Consider the following 24,695-nt stretch of genomic DNA (forward strand, 5'->3'; position numbering starts at 1 on the left):
TGATAGGTAATTTGTCAAATGGGGAACTAGATTGTTTAGGAGTAATCCTGAGTTAACTAATATCTGCATATATTCCCATTCATAATTTCATGAGCTGGAGGACAAAAAAAATCCCTCTGCAGGGGTGGGAAGATGTTTTCTTCCCACCATGGCAAGAATGACACACAATGAGATTGTAGTTCAAAACCGTACGAGCTTGTTCAAATCCAGCTCTGAAGAAACCTACAAAGACCTTTGCAAAGGATAGCAGCCCTTTGATCGCCAAGGGACTATTGCTTGGTTAAGCCACCATGCCTCATTAGATAGACCTGTTTTCCTTGTCAGAGTAGGCTCTTTCTTTAGGGATTTGTCTGATCCAGTTTCAGAGAAGGCATTTGTGTTTGATGGAAATTGGTGGAGCAGGAAATATTGATTTGGAAACTGTTGACACTTGGAAAAAGGGAGTTAATTTAGATGTCAGTATTGATCAGTGAGGCTAAATTTAGACCCTGGCTTGAGGGTTTTTCTTTTGAATATACTCTTATAAAGGAAAAAAAAGAGAAGAAAAGAAAAAGGACACCTTAATTGAAATGCCATTAATTTGGACAGAAAGGTGATAAAATAATGTGTTATGATACATCTCTGTTTTGGAACTTGTAGATTAAAGGTTTAGATTTGAATATATAGCCCTCATAATTTTAAATGTAGTTACACCAAAATTATATTAAACGGATGCTTTGACAAGTGAGAAAGGCACAGAGACTGGACTAAAGATTATCTTTATTCAAAACAAATGAAATTGAGGAATGCAACTGATTTTCTTTCTAAGAGCTACTTCTGGGGAAATGCTGGACATTGAAGGAAAACTACTCCCCCAGTTTCAGCATGTGGTCTAGGTCCCCAGGCCACCCATGTGCCCCTCAGATTGCTCTCCAGACCCCACAGAATGCTCAGATTGCTTCCAGGAAAATTACTACTCCAGTAAAGATGACCTCACATCTATTAGATAATTCAGGAAGATTTGAAAAAATGACTTAATGGGCAAAAAACTAAATGAATTTCCAGATGTTATTCCTACAAAGCAGTGCATTTAGCAGAAAATAAGCTAAAATCAATTTGTAAGATATCAGATTGCTTCCTTAGGTTAAATACTGGCCAAAATTTCCATATGATCAAGTATACATTCAAAATAAAGGGAAAAAATATTAGCCTGACCTTATACTCCTGTGGAGAATACTGTGTTCAGTTCTGGTGACTGTATGTAAAAGGTAGAAAGGAAATAAAGTATATCCAAAAGATGGGCAACCAAAGGGACACATACCATCCTTTTGTTTCAAGAGGCAGATAAGCAAGAAGATACATGGCATATAGGTAATCATAAAACCATGGAGGATGAATGCATACAATCTCAGAGAGAGGAGATTTTAGAACTAAGGAACTCTAGAATTATCCCTAAGGATTTTTCCTTCTCAGAGGTAACTGTGCCTTGTAATGGGTCATCTATAACAGCAATCCTGAGTCGGTTGCCTTAAGTGCAACTTCATAACTTTATTGTAGGTATGACCTCAAGAACAGAGTCGCCTACCGCAACTTCCTCAGCATGCATTATTACAAGGCCTTGCCTTCTCAGCTTAAGTGACATCATCATGTGTGGACCTTCACGTCCAGTTACTCCAGTCCACTCTCCTGATTTGTGCTCATCTGAGCTTCCTCGCCCTGAGGAGTAATAGATCTGCATTTTCAGTGTCCCAGCTAAGTTCAGAACTGACCTGAATTCTTGGCCTAACCCTTAAGTCCTCAGGCATCGACATTTTTCCAGTCTCTCATTGCTACCCTCCCAGTTTTCTCTGGAATCCTATGGGCATAGGGGACTCTTTGAATTTTGAAATTGGAACATTATATTGGGAAATAATTTTCAAAGATCGTCTAACCCATGTGGTAAATTGTTGTTCAGTGTAAAATGTTGATTTTATGGTTTGAAAATACTTTTATATTAGAGATTTAGTTTTATCTTTACCTTTTGCTTAAGGCAAGAAAAGTGTTAACATTTTACAGATGAGAAAACTGTGCCTTAGATTAAATGGTGTTTCTAAGCTCACATCACTCAACATTAGTAGAAGCAATATTTTCTCATTTTAGTTGCAGTGTCTCTTTTACTTAGCACATATTGGATGCCCATCAGATAATAAATAACAAGTTTTATGAATCAGGAGGATAAAAGATCCCAATAATAGAAATTATACCTACAGAGTATAATAATCAGAATACAAAGAATAATGATGACAACCTAAAAAACATCAGAATATGCCTATAAGCTCATTTAAATTATTGAATAAAGCTTAATATATCTAAAATTTTTCTCTTTTCATTGGGAGAAGCACTATCAATCACCACTAATACCACCACGATCATTATTATCAAACTTTGCATTTTCCAATATGTTCCATTAACCCTGTAATGCAAAAAGGGAAGATGCAAATATCCTTATTTTATAGATAAGAAAACTGAGATTCAGAGAGATTAAGTGATTTTTCCAGGTAAGTAACAAAGTCAGGTATTCTGACTTCAAATTATTCTTTTTCTATACTATGCCAGTTCTGCTTCCAGGACTGACTCATTCATGGAGATCAGTCTCACAATGGAATAAGCCATGGGTAGAAACTACCATGTATTTTTATCTTCTCAAGTAATTTTATAAACAGTATTTGGACTTTAAAAATCCTCAAATTATTTTATAAATAGTATTTGGGAAATAAAAATGAATGATATGGTATGATTTAATAAAAGAAGTAGGGACTGAATACCTGATATTTCAAAATGGAAAAGCTGGTAAATGGGTATCCCCACTACCACAGCTATAACTGATGTTTCCAGTTGACTGATACTCAAAAGAAGAAGTTTTCTAGTAAGACTCAGTAGGCCCAGACAGAACACTGATTCATGATGCACATAGAGAAAATGTTTTTCTGACACTCTTAAATAATCTCCAAACCAAGCAGAATGCAGTGAAACATGGTACATACAGACACTGTTCAAAATACACATTATGAACTCCATTTTCCAAAGAGATGAGCATTTGGACATGCAGTCTATGAATGCAAACTTTCAGGCAGCTTTTCAAAATCATTAGCACCTCTAGCCAGCCAGCCACAGTCCACCAGTGACAACAGGGATTTCACACGTACACTCTGAGCAGTTATTTCCTGCAACTAATTGCTTTACAGATTGGCATCTCATCCACAACCTGCCAGACTGGCCATGAATTAACATCTCTATCCAAATAGCCGCATTCCAGCAGGATTTATGCCCCAGTGTTATCCATGCACAATAAGGCATCCGTCGTTTTCTGCCCAGGGATGAAATTTGAGAAAGGCCTTTGAGAATTATGGAGCAGCAGACCAGGCTTGGTATTTTCCAGTTGTTCAACATGAGGAAGTTGAGGGGAGAAAAAAAATTGAAAGCAACTCCGAAACAGATCATGGTATCTCCTCCTTTGGCATGAGATAACAGATGGATGGTATTTACTAACTTTAAAATTTCAGAGAAGTTTTATTTCCTCACCAAGCAAAAACCTTAGACTCCCTAGAAAAGAAGATATTTAGTTATGTTCTGGTGACCACACACCAGCTGTGTTTTCAGAGCCTAACTCTCCCAGTTAAATTATTTACACAGATTTTATTAGCTTGATAGTTACCTTGTCTCCATTTCACAGACTAGAACTATCTGTGCAGTGCTAGCTGTATCTCCTTCTATCCTAATATTTCTTAGCTGAGTTTTCTTTGCCCCACTACTCATTAAGTTTACCCAGAAATTGTATTCAGCCCAGCCATAGTCTCTAAATAATTTGAGTCCATTATAATTTACTTTCCCTTTTTCTGTTGATCCGGTATATGAATTATTCATACTATTTTGCTTGTTTTCTCTTTCCTTCCTGCTTCCTTTGGGTTGTTTCCCTAGCAAAGCCCAATCCTGTCTTATTTATTTTGTAAGATATAGGAGGTTGGACCCACTGCTCAGGTGTGACTTGGGTTTTCTCCATTACTTTCAAAACATTACTACACCACACCCATGATAAGTAGGGTACTATGCTAGGCACCCTGGGAGATTAAAATGACTAATAGATTGCCCCAGACTTTAGGGAGTTTACCTTCTTAGGGGTGAAATGAAACATAGGTTAAAATAACTGAAGAAGGCAGCTGTGGTGATTTCCATACTGGTGGCATATACAAAGTAGTATGGTTGTACTGAAAATAATGATTAGGTGTGAAAGATTTTAAGAAGTTGGTATCCTTAAAAAAGAAAAAAGGATACCAACAGTTGGAATTTACTTATTTATAACATTCAGTGTTTCTGAAGGAACTTTAGACACAACCAGATTGATGTTTAAGTGAGTGAGGAAATTAGGTTAGTGGGTGGTAAAGGGAGGAAATATTATATGGACCTGGAAATGGAGTTGACACATAAAATAAACACCTTATGTCACAAGGTGGTAGTGAGATTGGGGAGATGACCATTTAAGACCCTTCCTGAACTCTGTCCACAGAGGATAAAAAATAGCCCTTTGACTGAAGTACCTTTAGAGAAGCTTCTGGGGAAGATGTGGAAGGCCATTCACCTCTGTCCTTATTCCAATTCCTTAGGTCCTGGGATGGATCCGCAATGGAGAGTCCATGCTCAATGCCAGCCTGGTCAATGCCAGCTCTTTGTCCGAAGCAGAACAGCTACAGCGGGAGCATGAGCAGTTCCAATTGGCCATCGAGGTAACAACCAAATCTGACTGCACTCTCTTCTGTTCCCCTCTGTGCTCTGTGCTTGGGGCAGCATGATTCCCTGAAGTGGGTGTTCCTTCAGGCTGGGGAGCCTTCACTCTTGCCAGTGAAATGGTCCAGGAAAACTCCCTCCTACCCAGGTACTGATAAGAAAGTGAGTGCAGGGCTTCATGTCCCCAAGGCGGCCGGCATCAGAAGTCAAGGATGCACACTTCAAATGAGAGTCTTGCTCATCAGTGACTTCAGCCTTTCAGGGCTCTGGTACTTTGAGTTTTTTACACAGTATAGACTATGTACCAGGTGAGAAATGTAAAGCTAACAGTTAGAATTCACCTCCAATTGAAAATCCCTTGGATCAGAAAATAAACAAGTGCATGAGTTAATACTAAATTGGGATCATATTTTTAACCATTTAGTTTATAGGTCGGTCTGCCTTCTAACAAGGACAAACAGCATTGGAGCAGATCACAGCAGTCTGCCTTGCTAAAAGTAGTTGTTCAGTAATGCTGGTAGAAGTCATATTTAAAGAGTAAACTGCAACCAGAAGACTTTTTCCAACTGGGATTATTTTAAAATGAAACTCCACTTATAATAATCTCATATAAATGTTGCCTTGCTTTAAGTAATACCTTAAATTGTCCTTTCTATTAGGACGTCCTCCTTCCCAAAGAGACTTAAGCTGATTATTTCACAGTGATTTTAGGGAAAGAATAGGAAATGGGACATGAGAATTATATTAAAAATAAAATAAGTTCAGTACCAATGGGAATAGAGACAAAGAGTAGTGAAAACTTCAAAGACACTCATAGAGTTCAGCATAGAACTTAGCCCACTTCTGAGTGTATAAGGGCTGCAAAGGTGTTATTTTCTAAAAAATTATTGTTGGTGGGCATTTTGTACACCAATGATGGAAAAAATAGTGAAAATTTAACTGTCTGTGCCCATATTATGTCTTTAAGGCAGTAATCCAACTAATTGCTAAGCATTTTAAAACTAATATTGATTGAATTCAATTATTTAAATTTCCAGAAATCATCTTGTTTGCATAAACAGTAACATTAAGATGAATAACATGTTTCTATAAGATACTTAATAATCATCTTAGAAATGATTATTAGTCCTAAAAGTATGGTCTGGGATTTGAGATTTTAAAGTAAACTATATGTTTCATGTACAATATGGGGAAAATCACTTTCTAAGGAGGAATTAACCAGAGGAGAGAAGTTTTATTATAATCAATTATCTCTATTGCAATTTGCTGGCACAACCAAATATGATAGTGCTGGGACCTAGTCCCTATAAAGGAAATAACAGAATTGGGATTATAATCAGGTACATAGTAGTCAAGTTTCCATTAGGGCATAGGAAGCAGTGAGGGTTGGGCAGTCAGACCAGAGGCATGACAAGAAGCTGTGAGAGAGGTTGGTCAGAGACAAAGTCGTTCTTGGCCATCCTCCTCCTTATTTCTCTTGAATGAGAAGGTTTACGTGCCCTGTCAGAAAATTGAATTTCTAGTCCCTTAAACAAATGTCAGGCAGGTAAGACCAAGAGTCACAACACACTTGAGCATCTTAGTGAGCTGGCAAGAAAGAGCAGGTAGATGGGCCACATGTGGTGGTGCATGCATGCCTGTAATCTCAGTGACTCTGGAGCCTGAGGCAGGAGGACCACAAGTTCAAGGCCAACCTCAGCAACTTAGTGAGTTCCTGTATCAACAGAAATAATTGTTTAAAAGGGTTGGAGATGTAGATCAGTGGCAGAGTACCCTGGGTTCAATCCCCAGAACTTAGAGAAAAAATTAAAAGAGGTAGGTAAATGCTTCCACAGTGCTATTGAAATGACTAAATTCCACACAGCTGCATGTGCAGTGTGTATTAATTTCTTTCAGATGCTGCTGCATCCTTGCAGCACAGAGATTTATTAAAAATAAATGGTCCTAGGTTTCTATATTGGTAAAACTAGATCAATTAGTCTTGGAATTGATGCTAAGATATAGGCAACTCTAAGGTTGGTGTCTGTGGTCTCAAGAGGGCAGAGTAGAGCAGATAGGATTTCTGAGAGATCTTGGGAATGGAGGTAGGCAGAGTCTGCAGTATGACTAGAATAATAAGATCAGAACCAGAATTTCAGCATATGCATCTTCTCCAGGTGATCTGTGTAAGGTTCTGCATCAGGAGGAAACTATGCCAAAGAGAATGTAAACAATTTTACAGGGAGCCTAAGTCTGGTTTGGCTTACCCATTTTGATAGTATCATTGGAAGCTTTTACAATGATTGCTGATAGCGAACATGATTTGACTGATTACCCTAAGAAAGAACCCTGGGTTCTATAAGAGAAAATAAAATAGCTATTGGTAGGATGATCATATAATTTATTGTGTAAACTGAGACATTTTTAAGAGTGAAGAAGAGAATTACTAATAACTAAGTCAGAAAAACAGACATAGAGTAGAACTGTCCTTGGTAAACCAGGATATCCACTCACCCTAAGTTGGGTGACTTCCTCAGGTTGAAGGTTTTGGTTTCCCCAAGGAAGATCAAAAATTTTATCTGAAGTAGCCTTGGTTTCAGTAAATCTTTCCCAGAGCCACTCAGAATAGACAAACATATACAGCACCTAGGCACAGTATAGCTCTATCAAGCAAACAAGGATTATTATATGTTAATATTAATAGAGACAGTTGATGTTTCTTCAGGAACTGTGAACTTCGTTGAGAGAAACTCAATTTAAAAACCCATTTTTACTTGAAATCCTCTTATGTATTTTAAGTATAAACATTATGCCAGAAAAAAGTAGCTAAAACTAGATAATAAGAGCAATTGATTCAGTTCAATTTTCTTCTGCATACTCCTTCTAAATATTAATGCCCTTGATAATCCTTGTCTTAAACATATAACACTCAATGCGATTTGATAATAGGGAATATAAATAAATGCAAAATAATGACTTAAGCTTAGCAAAGCAAAGATTATGCTGCATGGATAAGAGTTTATTATTTAGGAAATTAACAGGGAAAGGAGTTCTCAGGACTATTAGATGATAATGTGTTTCAGAGTAAGGAAGAGAATTTATTTTATATCATAATTTATAGAAAAATCCAGGCTATACCTCCACTCTTAGAGAAAGGCATGATAAAAGGTTTATGATGACAGTTACATGCTAGTTTAATGTACTGAGGAAAAATCAAATAATTATCATAATCACTAATGTTCATCTGGTGAACCCTTCCTCCGAATGAGAACTACCAAAGGTACCATTCTAATCCTAGAGATAAGTGATGTGATATGATATAGTAGAAAGGACGTAAGTTTGGGACTACATCAAACCTGAGTCTCACTCCTAGTTTCATCACTTCCTTGGCTGTGCATTTCTGGGCAAGTTATTTAGCCAACTGAACCTCAGTTTCTTCATCTCTGAGATGGGAGTAATAATATCTACATTGTAGTAACGTTGGGAAAAGTAGATTATATCCTTAAACAGAGTGCCCAGCACAGAGTGTATACTGGACAAATGACAGATACTTAAATGATTTTCCAAACTGCCCTTACCTTGGGAGTTTTACAGTCTAAGTGATGTCCAAGTGTTAATGAGTGACACAGGAGTAGGGTGATTTTTTTGTAAGTCTCAGAGCATCTGAAAAGGCCTCATTGAGGAGAGCAGACCTTAGGTGAGTCTCAAGGAAAGCTAGAACACCGCCTTATGAGGATACAGAGGGCATCCATCTATGGCAAGAAGAAGGGAGGTAGCAAAGGTGAGAAAGCACATGGTATTTTTACCAAAGGTTTGTGGGAAAAGCAGTAGGTGATAGTGTTATAGAAGTAGTTAGGGCCAAATTGTAAGGGGCTTTTAATGACAAATACAAAGTTTGGACTTAATTTCATAGCAATGGGGGAATCACGGAGGTCTTTTGAATTGAGAGAAGGGAATGATACTTAGCATAAAATAAGAGCTTTAGAGCTGTAAAGAAATGTTAGATGTCACTTCCAATTACAGAGAATTAAATAAGACTGCCAAAAATGTCAGACAGATTGCAGTGTATCTTAGAGGTTGAACACATGCTTAGCATGCTTGCAGTACTGAGTTTGATCCCCAGCACCTCCCACACCCCCCCCACACACAAACACACAAACACACACACACACACACACGAAGGATGGATTCAGATTAGAAATAGATGATACTAAAACTACGTAGGTCACCCCCATAGAAATCTATGTAGGAAGTGGTGATGGCTGGCCTGGGTGGGATGGGGGAGTGGGGATCAGCAGTCATAAATAATATCAAGATTGCAATCCCAAGTGGCAGGGAAAAGTGGGACATCAACTGAAGTGGCAGATGAACAGAGAAAACTGTTTACAGAGAGGAGGAGTTTAGTTTCCACCGGAAACTTGAGGAACTATTGGGGAGGAGGTGGACACTCTGGAAGGGCAGGAAAATCCTTCCCTTTCATCGACCAGGGCCCCTCTGTTCTCTAGGAAGATCATTTCCTTTGCTGAGAATGCATCCATGTAGCAGGCTGACATGGGACAGGCAGTTAGACCAACTGAATGAGTACTGCTTACACGTTGTGCAGGTCATGAGGAGATAATAGAAGCCAGGAGAATAGGTCAGAGCTCTGCAGGAGTGAAAGAAAGACATGGACTGACCTTGGCACCTCTGCATCTAGGAGCAGAAAAAGATAGTGCCAGTAAACCAGGCAAAGAAACCCAGGGATTTGTAGTGGGTCATGTCTGCCTTTGGTTGTGATTTCTCTGCTTTCATTCATAGTTAGGAACCTGATGCTGACACAGTCAGGACAAGGGCTGACAGCACCGAGGGTTCTAGGTTGCTAGAGGAAGTCATTCCAGGGAGCTACTACAGATTCAGGAGAGAGAAAAGGGAAACCAGGAGGGGACAATAGACTGTGAAAAAGGAGTGCATGAACTGCAGTCTGCAGGGAGGGCAAAGGGCAGATGTGGTGGGAAGTAGGGGGAGTGCAGGGGAGAATGAGGGAGGTTGGACCCAGACCCAAGCAGTGCTGAATGGACTTGCTCTTGAGAACAGTCTCAGTGCTGTTGCCCAAGAAGGACAGAGAAGGATTCTGGGTAGGTCCCTGGGCTTCTAGCTGTCCCTTTTCATTGCTGGCTAAGTTGTACCCTCCTAAAAGTACAAAGACCAAATGAGTACTACACCGCTAGGCCAGAACTATCCCAGCACTAAAGGCAGCAGTGCTTTCCGCTCTTTCAAATCACTTGGGCTCTGAAATTCTGATAATGGATCATCCACACCAGTACTCTGACTTAGGAAACTTTAATCCCATTTGATTCCTCCCGGGCACCCAGTCCTCCAGCCTGGCCCTACCTCCTATAGTTAATGTGAACTCAGAGAAGGCAAAGTACATTTAGCCTGATTCAAAAGTGTTAAGAAAATAAGGTATATGTCATCTATCTATCTATCTATATATGTGTGTGTGTGTATATATACATATATATATATATGTATATGTAAATATCCCCAAAAGCAAGTGTGACAATCGTGAGGATCACATGTTGAGCTAAATTATCTGCTACTCTGATACACTGGTGAAGTGACTAAGGGAAGATGTGAGAGGCTGCTCTTTAGCTTTATTAACCTTCCAAATTTATTCCTTCTATAATAATCCTTTTCAACTGGTTAATGTTTAAAATGGCTGTATCATTATCTGAAATTTATTTTACATGGAGTTTTTTTTGTTGTTGTTAATATGCTATATTTACTTGATCTATAAAATGGGACTGCAGCAGGGAAAAAAGTCTTCTTTGAAAATTTAATGATTAAATTTTTATGATTAGATTTAAAAAGGAAATTTAATGTACCAGATAACAGACTTACATGCAACCTGTTTCTCTACCACAGAAACTGAAATGTTCTTAAAATCCAAGGTAATGCAATTAGAAAGTAAGGTCTGGGATGGGAGTTAAGGTCCTGAGAGACCACTTAATGAAAATGTATGATATCCTTTTTAAAAATATGCTTTAAAACAATACTGTATTAATCATCATGACAAAATGGATCAGTCATTTAAAGCACTTTAACTTTTCTGCATCTCTCCACTCACGCCTCACTCCACCCCCTCCCATACCACGCCTGGGTTGTTCCCACGGACCTCTCTCTCCTCCCCTCGTGCCCAGTCCCTCTTTCATGCCACTTCCTTGCAGAAGACGCACCAGAGTGCCCTGCAGGTGCAGCAGAAAGCCGAGGCGCTGCTCCAGGCTGGCCACTATGATGCAGATGCCATCCGGGAATGTGCTGAGAAGGTGGCCCTCCACTGGCAGCAGCTGATGCTGAAGATGGAGGATCGGTTAAAACTGGTCAACGCATCTGTGGCCTTTTATAAAACTTCTGAACAGGTGAGGGAAAGGCGGAGATGTGTGGGGCTGAGGCTGACAGAGGGCTGTTCCCTGCTTCCCACTGCAACTTTGCAATTCTATTCCAAGAACCAGTCCTCCTTATGTTTTTCATTACAGCAGTGAACCATGTGATTTATTTCTCAAACTCATACCTGTATGGAGGTGTTAAAACGGAAATGGGGTATATGCTAAATTTTGGATTCGAGCATTGTATCAGTCCACAATTGCCACAGTAATGTCATGTAACCAACCAACTGCCTTAAAACTCAGTGGTGTAAAACAAAAAGCATTTATTTTTTGCTTAAGTATCTGGGGATCAATTGATCTTAGCTGAGCTTGGTAGAGCGAGGCTCCAAGCTGTACATTGCATCCAGGAATGCTCCTGTGTTTCCCATCCTCCTTCTCCAGCAGCTACTCGAGGCACATTCATGGTTAAAGGCAGAAGTGCAAGAGCCCAAAACCTACTGTGCAAGAGCATTTCAAGACTTTATTTCTGTCACATTTTCTAATGTCCCATCAGCCAAAACAATCACATGGCAAGCCACCAGTAAGGCAATAATACCTCCAATGAAGGTTGGGAGAGGAAAGTGAACATTTACTGAACAATGATATAATCTGTGGCAACTAGGCATTATGCACTGCTTGAAAAACATGTGACTGCTATTCCTGGGGCTTCCAGTCTAATTGAGGAAACAGCTCTGTCCTTGGGGAACTGTGAGCCTAAGTGGTTAAGATGGTGCAGCAATGGGAGAAGTGGCAGGAGATACATACAGCAGGGCCATGGAGATGCAGATATGTTACCATTACATCTGTACAGCAACATGGGCAAGGCCCAAGGATATTTTTTAAGTAATTTGGATACTGTAAAGGAATTCCTTTCATGAAATAGAGGTTTAAAGCAGGACTAATTTTATTCAGTGTAAAATAGTTTTCTTGTTGAATTGCATCCTAGTAGAAATAGATAAAAAATACACTCCCTTCTGAATGACTTATGGGGACCATGGGAAGTCTGTGTTGGAGCAAAGAAAACATGCCCATCAGTGCCTTCAGTCTGTGTTATAGTTCATACACCTGGCATTTCTTCTGTTTTTTTTTTCAGAGAGATGATGCTTTTGATGGCCACAGAAGTGAGAGTAGCAAACTAAGATGATAGAACTTCTCCAGTTGATCTATAATCAACACAATCTAAATCAAATCCCAACAGGCTTTTTTGTAGAAATTGATATGCTGATTCTAACACTTGTATGGAAATAAAATGCATATGCAAATAATGCAAATGCAAAGAACCTGGAATAGCCAAAATAATCTCAAAAAGGAAGAACAAAATTGGAGTAGTTACACTACCTGTTTTAAAGATTTACTCTGAAGCTGCCATGATCAAGACAGAATAATATTGGTGTAAGAATAAACACAATGGGATAGAATGGAGGTTATAAAAGTTGATACATGTTTATTTAGTCAGTTTATTTTTGATAAGCAATTCCATGAACAAAAGAAAGTCTTTTCAGCAATTGGCACTATCCAACTGAATGTCTATATGGGAAAAAGTGAAACTTAATTCCTATCTAATGCATAAAGTTCCATTTGAGATGGATCAAGATGGTTAAGGGGACAGAGCACTAGATTAAGAGTTCGGAAATCTGACCCTAAATTGACCTTGCTGCAGGTTACTTTATCTCTCTGAATTTGTTTCCTCACCTGTGAAAGGATTCATACTTAAATCATTTCACTTCTAACTTCCATACTGATTGGTTCTAAGTTCATTCTTATCATTGGACATATCTCAAGTAGTCTTATTCTTAATGTTGTTGTACGTCTATTATCTGTTTTATCTCAAGACAAGGGACTGCCTGCACATGTTTAAATGTCTCACATGAAGACAAGTACTAGAGATGGGACTAGACAAGCAACCCAGGATCTAGGAACAGACAGACCTTCTCATGATATGAGAAACATGTCTGGCCATTAGGATGTTCTACCTGAGACATCTTTCAGCTCAGTTCATAACTCCATGAACATCCTGTCCATTGACACATCTTCCATCAAAAGCAATGGCTTTCTCAGAAGAGGCCAAAGACAATTATACCTGCTCTCCCCTGTTGCTATATCTAAGCAAGTAATCAAAGTGTATTGAAGAAGTAGGAATTCAAGTTTCGTCTTTCTGTAGCCTCCCTTAGCCCCTGATACCAGACTACCTTGAATCTCCCACTGTATGACCCAGCCTAACTTTCCCTTCAAACCCCCTTCAAAATGCTCTGCATTCTCCTGAGGTCATTTCTAAGGTCACTCAGCCTGGCCTTTTTCCACATTTTACATCTGAAAGTCTTCTTAACTGTCTTTTACGTTAACTCAGATTTATTTTCCCTCTGAAGGAAATGTGCATTTTGCAATAAGGGGCTTGGAGATGTCACTGCCTTATGATAGGACTTTGGGACATTTTTCCCAGAGGAAGAGAAAGATAACTTTCATTTATGGCCCATAAATCACATAACAGTAGCAATTTCCTCCTTTACCTCTGCTTGGGTCTCCTTACTGCAGGACAAGTGCAGATGGTTGGAAATTGAGCGTCTTCTCCAAATCCCATTTCCTATTCTACAAATTTGCAGTTATTGTGAAGTTATATTAATATTAAATATATAAAAACACTTTGATACCCAAAATATACTATTTTCCTTCCTTTTTATTCTTCATACTATTCCTTAGTTATGTCATCAACCCCCATAGCTACAGCCTTCAGCCATCAACTGAAGAAGACAATCCCAAAATCCATATCTCCAGTTGTAGATTGTCTCCCAAACTCCAGTCACAGGCTTCTCACTGCCTCCTGGACTTCTCTTAGACTCTTAGTTGCCCCAGGGGCACCACATACTCTAAATCTACAGACTGAATTTTGAATGAAACATGTCACTGTGTGGAGTTCTGTGGGCTGAAGATCCTCAGCAAGCACTTCCTAACTGATTAATTTACCAAGTGTTTCTCTCCATGATTCATTAGGTATGCAGTGTCCTGGAGAGCTTAGAGCAAGAATACCGGAGAGATGAGGACTGGTGTGGTGGAAGAGATAAACTGGGGCCAGCAGCAGAGATCGACCATGTTATTCCACTCATCAGCAAACATTTGGAACAAAAGGAGGCCTTCCTTAAGGTCAGAGCACATTTTCATGTAAAGTCTCAGACCCCGCCTGTTCTTTCAGTACACAGGTGTTCTTGTACACACAGGCTTATATTCTCCCCCTGTCCCCCAATTTCATATGGGCCTCCCATTCCCCTGTTTTTACTAACTTCTAATCTGAAGAGGAGAAGGGATTGTAGAGAAGATGTTGACGGGTCAGTTGGAAAAGTAGTAAGGTTATATTTCAAGCATTCATTTCTCTTTTAGCACTTTGGGTATCATTAGACAGGATATACCAATACTACTGCTGCCAAATTTGAATATCCTGATATCCTGTGAATGTTGTTAACTGAGAAAAATACATTCTTTCACTCAGTTGTATGGTTTATAAAATTACTTTTTGATTGAAAAATATGAAACACTATTAAAATGTATAAAACACTATTAAAAATCTTTTATAAATAGATGATGAAAAGTTTAGGATAAGAATTAAGCAAATAAATTTAGATATGTTTATTTATCAGTCTAGCAATTGTCAGTTACCAATAAATGTCATGCTGTTTATTCTCCTATATGAAGGTAGCATACCTTTCCTGGTCTTTCTAAAAGAGCCTGAGCCTCCCAGGGAGCAAGCACAGCCCTGCTATGCACAGGCTTCAATGGAGCAGGAAGATCTTTGATCTTCTCTCAGTCATCTGTGTTCAGGCCAATCTAAAGGCTCCTTCATTCCCAAATTTCTCACTTTCATGTTCTATTTCCTCTCAGGTAAGCACAAAAGAGAATGTTTATACCCTCACATACTGCCACTATTTTTATGCGATTCTATAATTAACTGCCTTTCTTTTATTAGGAATTTTCTCTACTTGACCGCCTTTTTGGGTTTTATTTTTTGTTCAAGTTGGTCTTCTCCTATCTTTCTGGTATCTGAAGGTGTATTGATCAGAACCTTTAGTCATCAGCTCTTGCTAATATGATTAAACAGGAATTCTTCCATGCTGGGCTTGAGATAATTTAAGAAGTCTTCCCTATTATAAAGCAAAATTTAAAACAAATTTATTTAAGTAGAGTGCATCAAGGATTTTAAATATAGGGATAAAGGAATTTATTCATGAAATTAAAAATTTCTTTTGAAGGAGAAAAAATAAACTTTTCTGGGTTGATATTTTTCATATATTCCTAAAATCATAGAGAGAAACTCTCCATTGCTATGGGAATTCTGTGCCCAACATAATGCCATGCTCTGTTTGTATTCATTACTTGATCTATTTCAGATTCTTTAGTTTTAGACCACCATCAAGCTGTCAAACTTATGCCCCTGAGAGTTTGTGGACCCACTAACAGACTTCTATCAAAGATCCCAGAAACTTTCATTGCTAATTTTTATATAATCATAAAATCATATGGTTTTGGAATTATATTAATCATATGTTAATTAGATAACAATTTTAATCATGCAATTTATAGGATCTGAGGTTAAGTATAAGAAGGTTTTCAAATTTAACAATTTGGTCTAGAGATAATTTAATTCTGGAAACATGGATTAAAAATTAGTATGCTAGCATGTTACTTTTTAAGCAGGAGAAATAAAACTTCTTTTTAGAGAAATCCAGAAACTATATAGGCTTGAGAAACTAGAAATACTCTTGTCAGTAGACCTAGATTCTAGGTCTGAGTTGCTTCTTACCTGTGCCCTTTCTGGGCCTCGGTCTTGTCCATCAGTATAACAAGGAGAATGTGACCTATCCTCTCTGCCACCCACTGCTGACTCAAGTCTTAAAGGGCTCTTAAAGGCATAATGACTCTTATACTGTTATGGAGATGAGTATTTTCTAATAACAGAAAGCTTATTAGTGTTTTTAGGTAAGGGATGGACAGACATATATATTTGAAAATGCAGGTAACAATTTCCATTTGTATTTAGAATATATGGTTAATAAGTGTGTTTACAAATTTTTGTTTGTTTGTTTCACCAATCAAACAAATATTAAAGAGGGCTTATGTTCCCTGGACTTTCATCAGTGGTCATATAAGAAGTATTCTAGTGGAAGAAGAAAACCAACCTGGGAGTGAACATTAGTAATGCCAGGTCAACATACAGATAGTCAAGGAATTTCACTGATTTCTGATTTTATCTGAATGGAAAGGGGACAGGCACAGAAAAAAGGAAAGCTCAGAGTGTGAGACTCCTAAATTGTAATTGGACCATCCATGAACCAGAAATGACCTCTAGAGCTGTGCTCCCTCAGAATTCCTCCAGTATCTTCATGACTGTCAAGCCCTCCTGAAAAGTGGAAGGAGGACACCCCTGTCTGGTGGTTTGAATGCCAGACAGTTTCTGGGGACAGGAGCCCCTCACACCTTTGTCTCTCTCAGGCCTGCACTCTGGCACGGCGGAACGCTGAGGTGTTTCTCAAGTACATCCACAGGAACAACGTCAGCATGCCCAGTGTTGCTAGCCACACTCGGGGACCTGAGCAGCAAGTGAAAGGTCAGTGAGAGGCCAGTTCCTCCCTACATAATACTTTGGACCAAGTCTTCATGCTATCTCAAATTTTCTGATTCCTCTCCTTAAAGAAGAAGTCTGATGTGGGATGGTGTGGGCATTGGTGATTCATGGTCATTTCTTAACATGCATCAAGATTTTGAAAGGAAAAATGGGAATAAATTTTCCCCAAACTTTTTTGTAATATCTTTAAAGTCCAGGCCTACACTGCCTAGTGGAATTTTCTGAAATAATGGAAATGTACAATATGGTAGCCAATAGTCACATGTGGCTATTGAGCACTTGAAAAGGGCTAATGCAATTGAGGAACTAATCTTTTACTTTTATTTAATATTAATTAATTTAAATGTAAATAGTCATATGTGGCTTGTGCTAACATACTGAATAGCACAAGACTGAGCATCTTATACCCTGGCAATAAGGCATGGACTGAGAATCACAAAACCAAGATCTAACTGTAGAGCTGTCACTTGTTGCCTAAGCTTTTAAAACCTTAGTTTTCTTATTTAAAATGGGGAGGATTTCTAGGCTCTTGCTACTAAAAATGTGGTCCCCAGACTAATAGCATTGACATAACTATGAATCTCAGGCCCCAACCAAACCTATAATCAGAATCTGCATTTTGGCATGACCTGCCCCCAGCCCACCAACCACGTGATTTGTGTGCAAGTCAATTTATATAATTACTATTCTAGATAAACTTTAATAACTCTGAATTTTATAAAGTCTATGATAATATATGAAAAAATGTATAACCTTTAAAAATTGCTTATTATCTGATCGCATTAAACTCAAGTTATTATCTTGCTACCTTAAATTATTACTCTAGCCATGCAGAAATTAGCCTTTGAGTAGATGAAGAGTTTAATACATGTCCACTTATAAAAGCAGACAAATACAACCCTGGATGAAGAGGGTGGGGAACCCAAGCTGACTTGGAGTGAGGAGTAGGACAAGCTTGGAGACACCATGAACAGAATAAGGATGTATGACCTGCTTTAGATAGGGTTTCCCCCCTGCTCAGAGAGCTCAAGAGCTGGGAAGATCAAAAGCCACTGAAAAGAATTAAACTTAGGAGCCAAAGTTCCCTACAGAGAAGAGGGACACACAGTTCCTTTTCCAGCTATGCTATTCTGTTTTTGATTGAGAGAACCTGTGGGTGGCTAACATCATGTCACCCTCTCCTTCCAGCACATTTCAGAGCATATGTTCTGACTTCCCAATGCAGATGGCAGCTTGGGTGAGGCCAGCTGCTGCTGAGAGGCCACACCCCACCTACACTTATGTGTATATAGATGAGGGCCAGGCACCCAGAGGGTGTCCATCTTCTTGGTCCAAGGGAAGGTTGTCACTTATATGAAAGCTGTCAAGAAGGGGGAAAAATGAAACTTGAAGCCCTTTAGGGGTTTTGCCTGATTTGGGTTGATTCTCTCAGCCACTACAGAGAGAAGCTGCTGTGAGCAAAACTCTGACTGGTGGACATAAAGACTAATGGAGGCAGGTGCTCACTCCATCTTTCCCCAGTAGAAACTTTCATCTGGGCAGGGACCTAGAATTCCTTCTGTATCTGTTTCCTTTTCACCTGCTGCCTAGACCCAGATCCAGTGCCACATATTTTAGGTTTTACTTATAGGAGCAAGGATTGCTGCATAACAATCCCAAACATGATCAAACATGAGCATTTATTGTTCAAGTAACTGAGCACTGACTGGGATCAACTACTGTGGTCCTGCTTGGTAATGCAACTGTGCTTCAAGCTGGCCAGCTTGGCTCCTTAACTATGGGTAAGGTTCTTCCTATTCATGCTGAGATCCAGGTCGAAAGGTAGAAGTTACCCAGAAGTGATTTTAAGCAAGCACATTTCAAGTTTCTGCTAGCGTCATATTCTGTTAACAACCTATTTGCCAAAGTAAGTCATGTGGCCGAGCCAAAAGTCAGTGAGGGGGTGAGGAAGTATACTTCACCTCTCTGGGAAAGAACTGAAAAGCTACATGATAAAGACATAGACAGATGTAGGGAGTGGAGAATGACTGGGACCCATGAAAGGTCTCAGACTATGGGAGCTATTCTTAGAGCCAAACCTCTAGGGGTGTTGAAAGTGAATAAAATCAACAAAACTTTTAAGTATAAACACCACAACTTGGGTTGTACCATATTGGTAAAGCACAGCAACGTGTGCTTTATAGCTCCAGTAGCCTGGAGACCAGGGTGGCTAAAGGCTTTGAAGTCAAACACACTTGGACCAAATCTGAGTTCAACCCCTTCCTATCTGAATGACCCTGAGCAAGTTACTTATACTCTCTTAGTCTCAGTTTTCTTATCTGTAAAACAAGAATAATAAAAGTACATTCATCACAGAGTATTGTAAAAATATGTGCCTGCCACATAATGAGAGCTTACTAAATATTAATTATTCATCATTATTGTTATGTATTTTATTAATATCTAATATAATTAGCAGGAAGTAAGAGTCAGACATAATACAAAATAAATGTGGTTTCTTCAAGCATAAAACATGCCATTTAAAACACTTAAGAAACCAATCTTGGGGCTGGGGAGATAGCTCAGTCGGTAGAGTGCTTGCTTTGTAAGCACAAGGCCCTGGGTTCAATCCCCAGCACCCTAAAAAATAAAAAAAAAAAAAGAAACCAATCTTTGTAGCTAGCTACTGCTGAAAGGAGTAGGAAGGAAAAGAACATGAACTGAACACCCACCATAGCCCCCTTGTGGTGCTATGTGACTGGGTGGGTTGTTTCCTTCCTCTGGTTTATCATCATTAGGGTTAACAGCTTTCAGCTTTCTTATGATCAGACCCAAACAACATGGAAGTTTGGACCTAGAGACAACACAGCTTTCCTATGCCCTCTGTTCAGAAGTTCTGTGACTGAGTTTCTGCTGTTAAACTGCTGTGTGTCAAACTCTTGTGCAGTGCTGAAAAGGAGACTTACCCCAACCCTCGCTGTACCACTCATCTCCTGCCCTTCTTCTAGCAACTCCTCAGGAATGCTGGGAGCCCTGGCAACATCCATCCATGCTCATTTAGGCTTCACGGTCAACTGAGTTGGTTACTATTTTAGGGACAACTGCTTCCCAGTGTCTCTTACAACCAAGGACTAACTTTGGTGTGAGGAGAATCAGGGTCACTTGTAAGTTGCTGGTGGCATATCCTTCCTCCCCCAGTAGATGGAACCCTCAGTAACAGGCTTTTGCCCTAGTCTCCCTGATCTTGTTCCCTTCTGGGGAATTTTCTGTCCCCAGATTTTGCTCCCTTTCCTCTGATGCTGGATTAGCCCTGAGAGGAAGCTTGAAAATCACAGTCACCTGGTGCGTGAGCAGTGGGCATGAGTTGGTTGGGGATTTTCTCAGCACTTTTCATAACCAATGCTCACTTCCTCTTCCCACAGCCATCTTGAGTGAGCTCTTACAGCGGGAGAATCGTGTTCTACACTTCTGGACCTTGAAGAAACGGCGGTTAGACCAGTGCCAGCAATATGTGGTATTTGAGCGCAGTGCTAAGCAGGTATGTCCAGAGATTTCTCTGGTTTTGCCTCAGTTGTGAGGAGTGTAGAGGCCCAAATAACCAAGGCTTGGGACAACCCAGAAGAGGGCCACAGCAACAGGCAGAGTGAAGACGGGAGGTGGGAGTGAAGAGATGAAAGAGAACAGGTTGCATCTTTTAGTAATTCAGATTTACCAAGCACTCTCTTCTGGGTTTGACTCCAGCAGATGTAAAGGGAGGCTAGGGAATTCACAATGCCCCTTGCTCATGGATGGACTGGGCCTGGCTAGGAGAGTTCCCATTCTAATGCTTTAATGGTGTAATGTTCCATATGAGGGGAGAGCTTATTTATTTAAAAACACCTTCAGGGTTACATACCAATCATGTCAACAGCACTTGGGTCCAGCATGTTGTCCCAAATCAAGAACCTTCCTTGCAGTCAGACATGTTTTCCTACTGACAGCTGCCTTTTGAGGAACTGGGTGGGTTGTTTCCTTCCTTAGGCACTGGACTGGATCCAAGAAACGGGTGAATATTACCTCTCAACACATACCTCCACTGGAGAGACCACAGAGGAGACTCAGGAGCTGCTGAAAGAATATGGGGAATTCAGGGTGCCTGCCAAGGTAGGAAGCATCCCAAACCCCTCCCTAAGTACACCTAGCAACCCCCATTCTGGCCAGCTTCACATGATGGAAATAAGCCCAACCTTTGGAAGCATGTTTAGAATCATCTCCTTTGAAATCTGAATATCAGAAGAACTGCAGCTGCTAGGTAGAGCAGCTGTAAGTGGGAAGTCAGTTCCTCTACACTGCTCCCAAAGTCTCTTTGGTCCAGAGTCTGGGATCTGCTAATATTCTTTAAGACCAAATAAGGCAAAAAAAGTATGTATTCATGCTAAAATGTGCACACCTCTGTGAACATTTGCACATATCCACATATTAAAATTTGAATAGCTTGGGAAGTCCCAAGGGAAGGGCCATTGACCATGGGTGGGTTCCCAAAATAGGTTTCTTATTTCCTAAGCTGATTATTTCAATCTGGCCTCAAACCTGCTAATGATTTGGGCTGGGGGAACAAGATGTGCACACACCCTTATAACCCCATTCACACTGGTGGGGGATACTATAATAGAGGGAAATATGATTTTTGTCTGTTTTCACAGCTAGCATTTGATCTGACAACACTTGGGTTTGAGTGAAAACCTGATCTGTCCCAGATCCCTATTTGTACTGTCCCCTTCTCTTACCTGGGCTCCCTGCCACAGAGGAGCCTTCCTTGGCATCACTTCCTTCCACATGTGGCAGTTGCTTTTCCCAGGGCAAGAGCTGCTTTTGTGGGGACCAAGGAGGAGAACATATTAATGTCCTAACCTACCCAGAGATCCCTCTGTCACTACAGCACGTGTTCTTCCAGTTTGGTGTAACAAACTCAGACCTTAGCCTCATTCCTGAGACTAAGTGATTATTATCATGATAATTCAAAAGTGATTATTCACTCTCTAAATCCTACACCATGAACTGTCAATATTATGGTACTGTATTTTGCATTATTGTGATCTTTTGGGGCCTTTTTGCCCAATGCAAAGAGCTATGAGTTCAGATGAGAGACTCATTTCAATATCAGCTAAAGCAAATAGTGTAAAGAAGGTGGCAGATACACAGAACCTTGTTCAGATTCAAATGAAAATGGGAGTTAATAAAGTGAGTTAAGGATTTTGGGTCTATCTTCCCCTCTCCAGATGGTGCCAATAATGAACCATTAACAGGCTGAGTAGTATCAGCCCACTGGTGTTCCTCCCTGCAGAGGATAGACTGCAGCAGATATCCAGAGCTTCTTAGGATCAGCATCTGTCTGTAACCAATGTGAATATGTGGAGAACCATCCAGTCAATTCAGTTCATCCTTCCTTTCCACTTGCTTCATAACTTCCTCCTCTTTTCCATTCATTGTTACTACTCTAATGTGTCCCAGCTTCCTAATTGGGTTCTATGCATGTGGCCTTGCATTTTTAGGCTGTTCAATTCAGGCTATTCTTCACATCTTTAAAAGGTCACTGGTCATATTACCACCCAGTTCAAGAACTTTAATGGTTTTCCAGTCCAACTAAGCTCTCACAGCTTCTACAACTATGCCCCCCACCTCCCCAGTCATATCTTCAATTATTCCTTTACACAGGCATTATGCTTCACCTGAATGGGTGAAATTCCTCACCCTTTGAGATATACAGTATATATTTGTTTGCCTTTGTACATTTTCCATATTATTTATCCACGTAGAATAACCTCCCCTTCCTTCTAGTTTGTGCTTTGTAAAAGGAACCCATCTGATCCTGTGCCATCTCCTCTGTGATCCTGCCTATGTGCCAGGGTGTGACCTGGTCCTCCCCGCCCTACAACCCTTGTCTGTAAAACCTTTAGGCACCTGATCTGGGCCATCTGTTCTCTAATAACCTGAGTGATGATATCTCCTTCGTAAGCCAGAAAGCTCCTAAGGGACATTTTGTTCATGCTGTGTTCTCCCAGGTTACCTGTCTATATCTTATGCATTTCAGAAAGGTCACAAACTTGGATGAATATAAGGGAAAAGGAAGTTTGGGTTGATTTCAACACCATCCCCCAAATTGATCTGTATTATATATATATATTATAATATATATAATATATATTATATATAATAGTATTATATTATTATATATTATAATATATTATATATATCATATATATTATTATATATAATAGTATTATATTATTATATATAATATAACATAATATAATATATAATTAAATATAATCATATGACATATAATAATATATAATAATAATATATTAATCTCAGTGGTTTTTTAGTGTAACTCACATTATAAATTTTTTTTTTTTCGCGGTGCTGGGAATTGAACCCAGGGCCTTGTGCTTGCGAGGCAAGCACTCTATCAACTGAGCTATATCCCCAGCCCTGTATTATATTTTTTCACTTTGGCCCTATATGTTCCATATTCCTCCCAGTTTAACTAACTCTATTAATAAGGTATCATTTTCCTATCATGTTCCAAATCTCAGGGTTATTTGTATCAGAATCTCTACAAGATAACAAATCCAGCTGATGAGTTTCTGAAAAAAGGCAATAGCCACCTGTCCCACCTCAGTACAGTTTCCTAGGGGCAAACCTCTTTTCCCCAGTCATCAATGGTTTTCATCTGTATAACCAGTGAAATTGATTTAAAATGGAAACTGACTTGACTTTGAATCACAAGAGAGTAAATATGGTGGGCCTCATGATTGAACAGGGTGACAGATTATACTGTTATCATACCCTACTCCAAAAAGAGACCAAGTAGAAGAAACACTGATTATAAAATGGTACTTCTATATTAAACCCCACAAAGATAAGAATAAAAATGAGATAGATTTGGGTGAGTATAAAAGGAAAACAAAACTTCATAGGATGATGTTATGCCTTGACCATCCAAGTAGAAGAATACTAAAGATATTTCCTATTGTGGGTTTCAAAATTTCTAAGGGTTCAATGCACACAGTGATAGGAGAGGTTAATTATCTTGGCATCTAGAACTCTGTTTCTTCTAAAAGTCAAACTTGTTTTTAGATTCCTTTAAAAATTTTTTTCAGTGGTTTTTTAGTATACTCACAATGTTGTACAACCTTTTCTACTGTTTAGTTCCAGAACACGTTCATCACCCCAGAAAGAAACCCCATACCCATTAACAGTCATTCCCCATTAACCTTTCTCCTCAGGCAACTACTAGTCTACTTTCCATCTCTGTAGATTTGCCTGTTGTGCATGATTCTATATCATGTAATAGAATCATATAATTTGTGATGTTTTGTGCCTAACTTCTCTTCCTTAGCATGTTTTCAGGTTTCATCCATGTTGTAGCATTTATTGTTCATTTTTATGGCTTCCCTCATTTTTATGGCTGAATGATATTTCCATTGTTTGGATATACAACTTTATATTTATCATTCATCAGAGAATGTTTTGCTTGCTTCTAATTTGGGATTGTTACAAATAATGTTGCTATGAATATTCATGTACAATTTTTACTGGGAACATATATTTTCAGTTCTCTTCTGTGTATACCTGGGGTGTGGAATAACTAGGTTCTATGATGCCTCTATGTTTAATTTTGAGAAACTGCCAAACTGTTTTCCAAAGTGGTCAAACTATTTTACAGTCTCACCAGCAGTGTCTGGGTTCCAATATCTCTGCATCCTCACGAACACAAACCTATTGTTTATCTTTTTAATAGAGCCATTTTAGATGGTGTAAAGTAGTATCTGTTGTAGTTCTGTTGCTAGTAACTAATGATGTGGAGAAAACACTTTTTTATACTGGGAGTTTTATCTCTGAAAGTGGAAGAAGACATGAGATAAACTGGACTTAATTCTTGTTATTTTTCAATTTTTTATTTTTTATTTTTACAGGCTACATTTTGATTCATTAGTACA

At 39.2% G+C, this 24,695-nt stretch overlaps 1 protein-coding gene across 22 annotated transcripts in view; it reads left to right on the forward strand.

Annotated features, from left to right (window-relative positions):
• The window catches only part of KALRN (kalirin RhoGEF kinase), a 647,130-nt gene that overhangs the window by 373,981 nt on the left and 248,454 nt on the right, over positions 1–24,695 (forward strand). For 18 of the 22 annotated variants that reach the window (XM_079156104.1, XM_079156093.1, XM_079156099.1 and 15 more), the window contains exons 16-21: positions 4,620–4,739; positions 10,899–11,117; positions 14,112–14,261; positions 16,602–16,716; positions 20,136–20,251; positions 20,734–20,856. In XM_079156104.1, the coding sequence (XP_079012230.1) occupies positions 4,620–4,739; positions 10,899–11,117; positions 14,112–14,261; positions 16,602–16,716; positions 20,136–20,251; positions 20,734–20,856 (843 nt within the window). The remainder of the gene's footprint in view (positions 1–4,619; positions 4,740–10,898; positions 11,118–14,111; positions 14,262–16,601; positions 16,717–20,135; positions 20,252–20,733; positions 20,857–24,695) is intronic. The other 4 variants (XM_079156105.1, XM_079156107.1, XM_079156089.1 and 1 more) reach the window with 1 other exon arrangement.

This window comes from Sciurus vulgaris, assembly GCF_902686455.1.
Source record: "Sciurus vulgaris genome assembly, chromosome: 10".
NCBI lineage: Eukaryota > Metazoa > Chordata > Mammalia > Rodentia > Sciuridae > Sciurus > Sciurus vulgaris.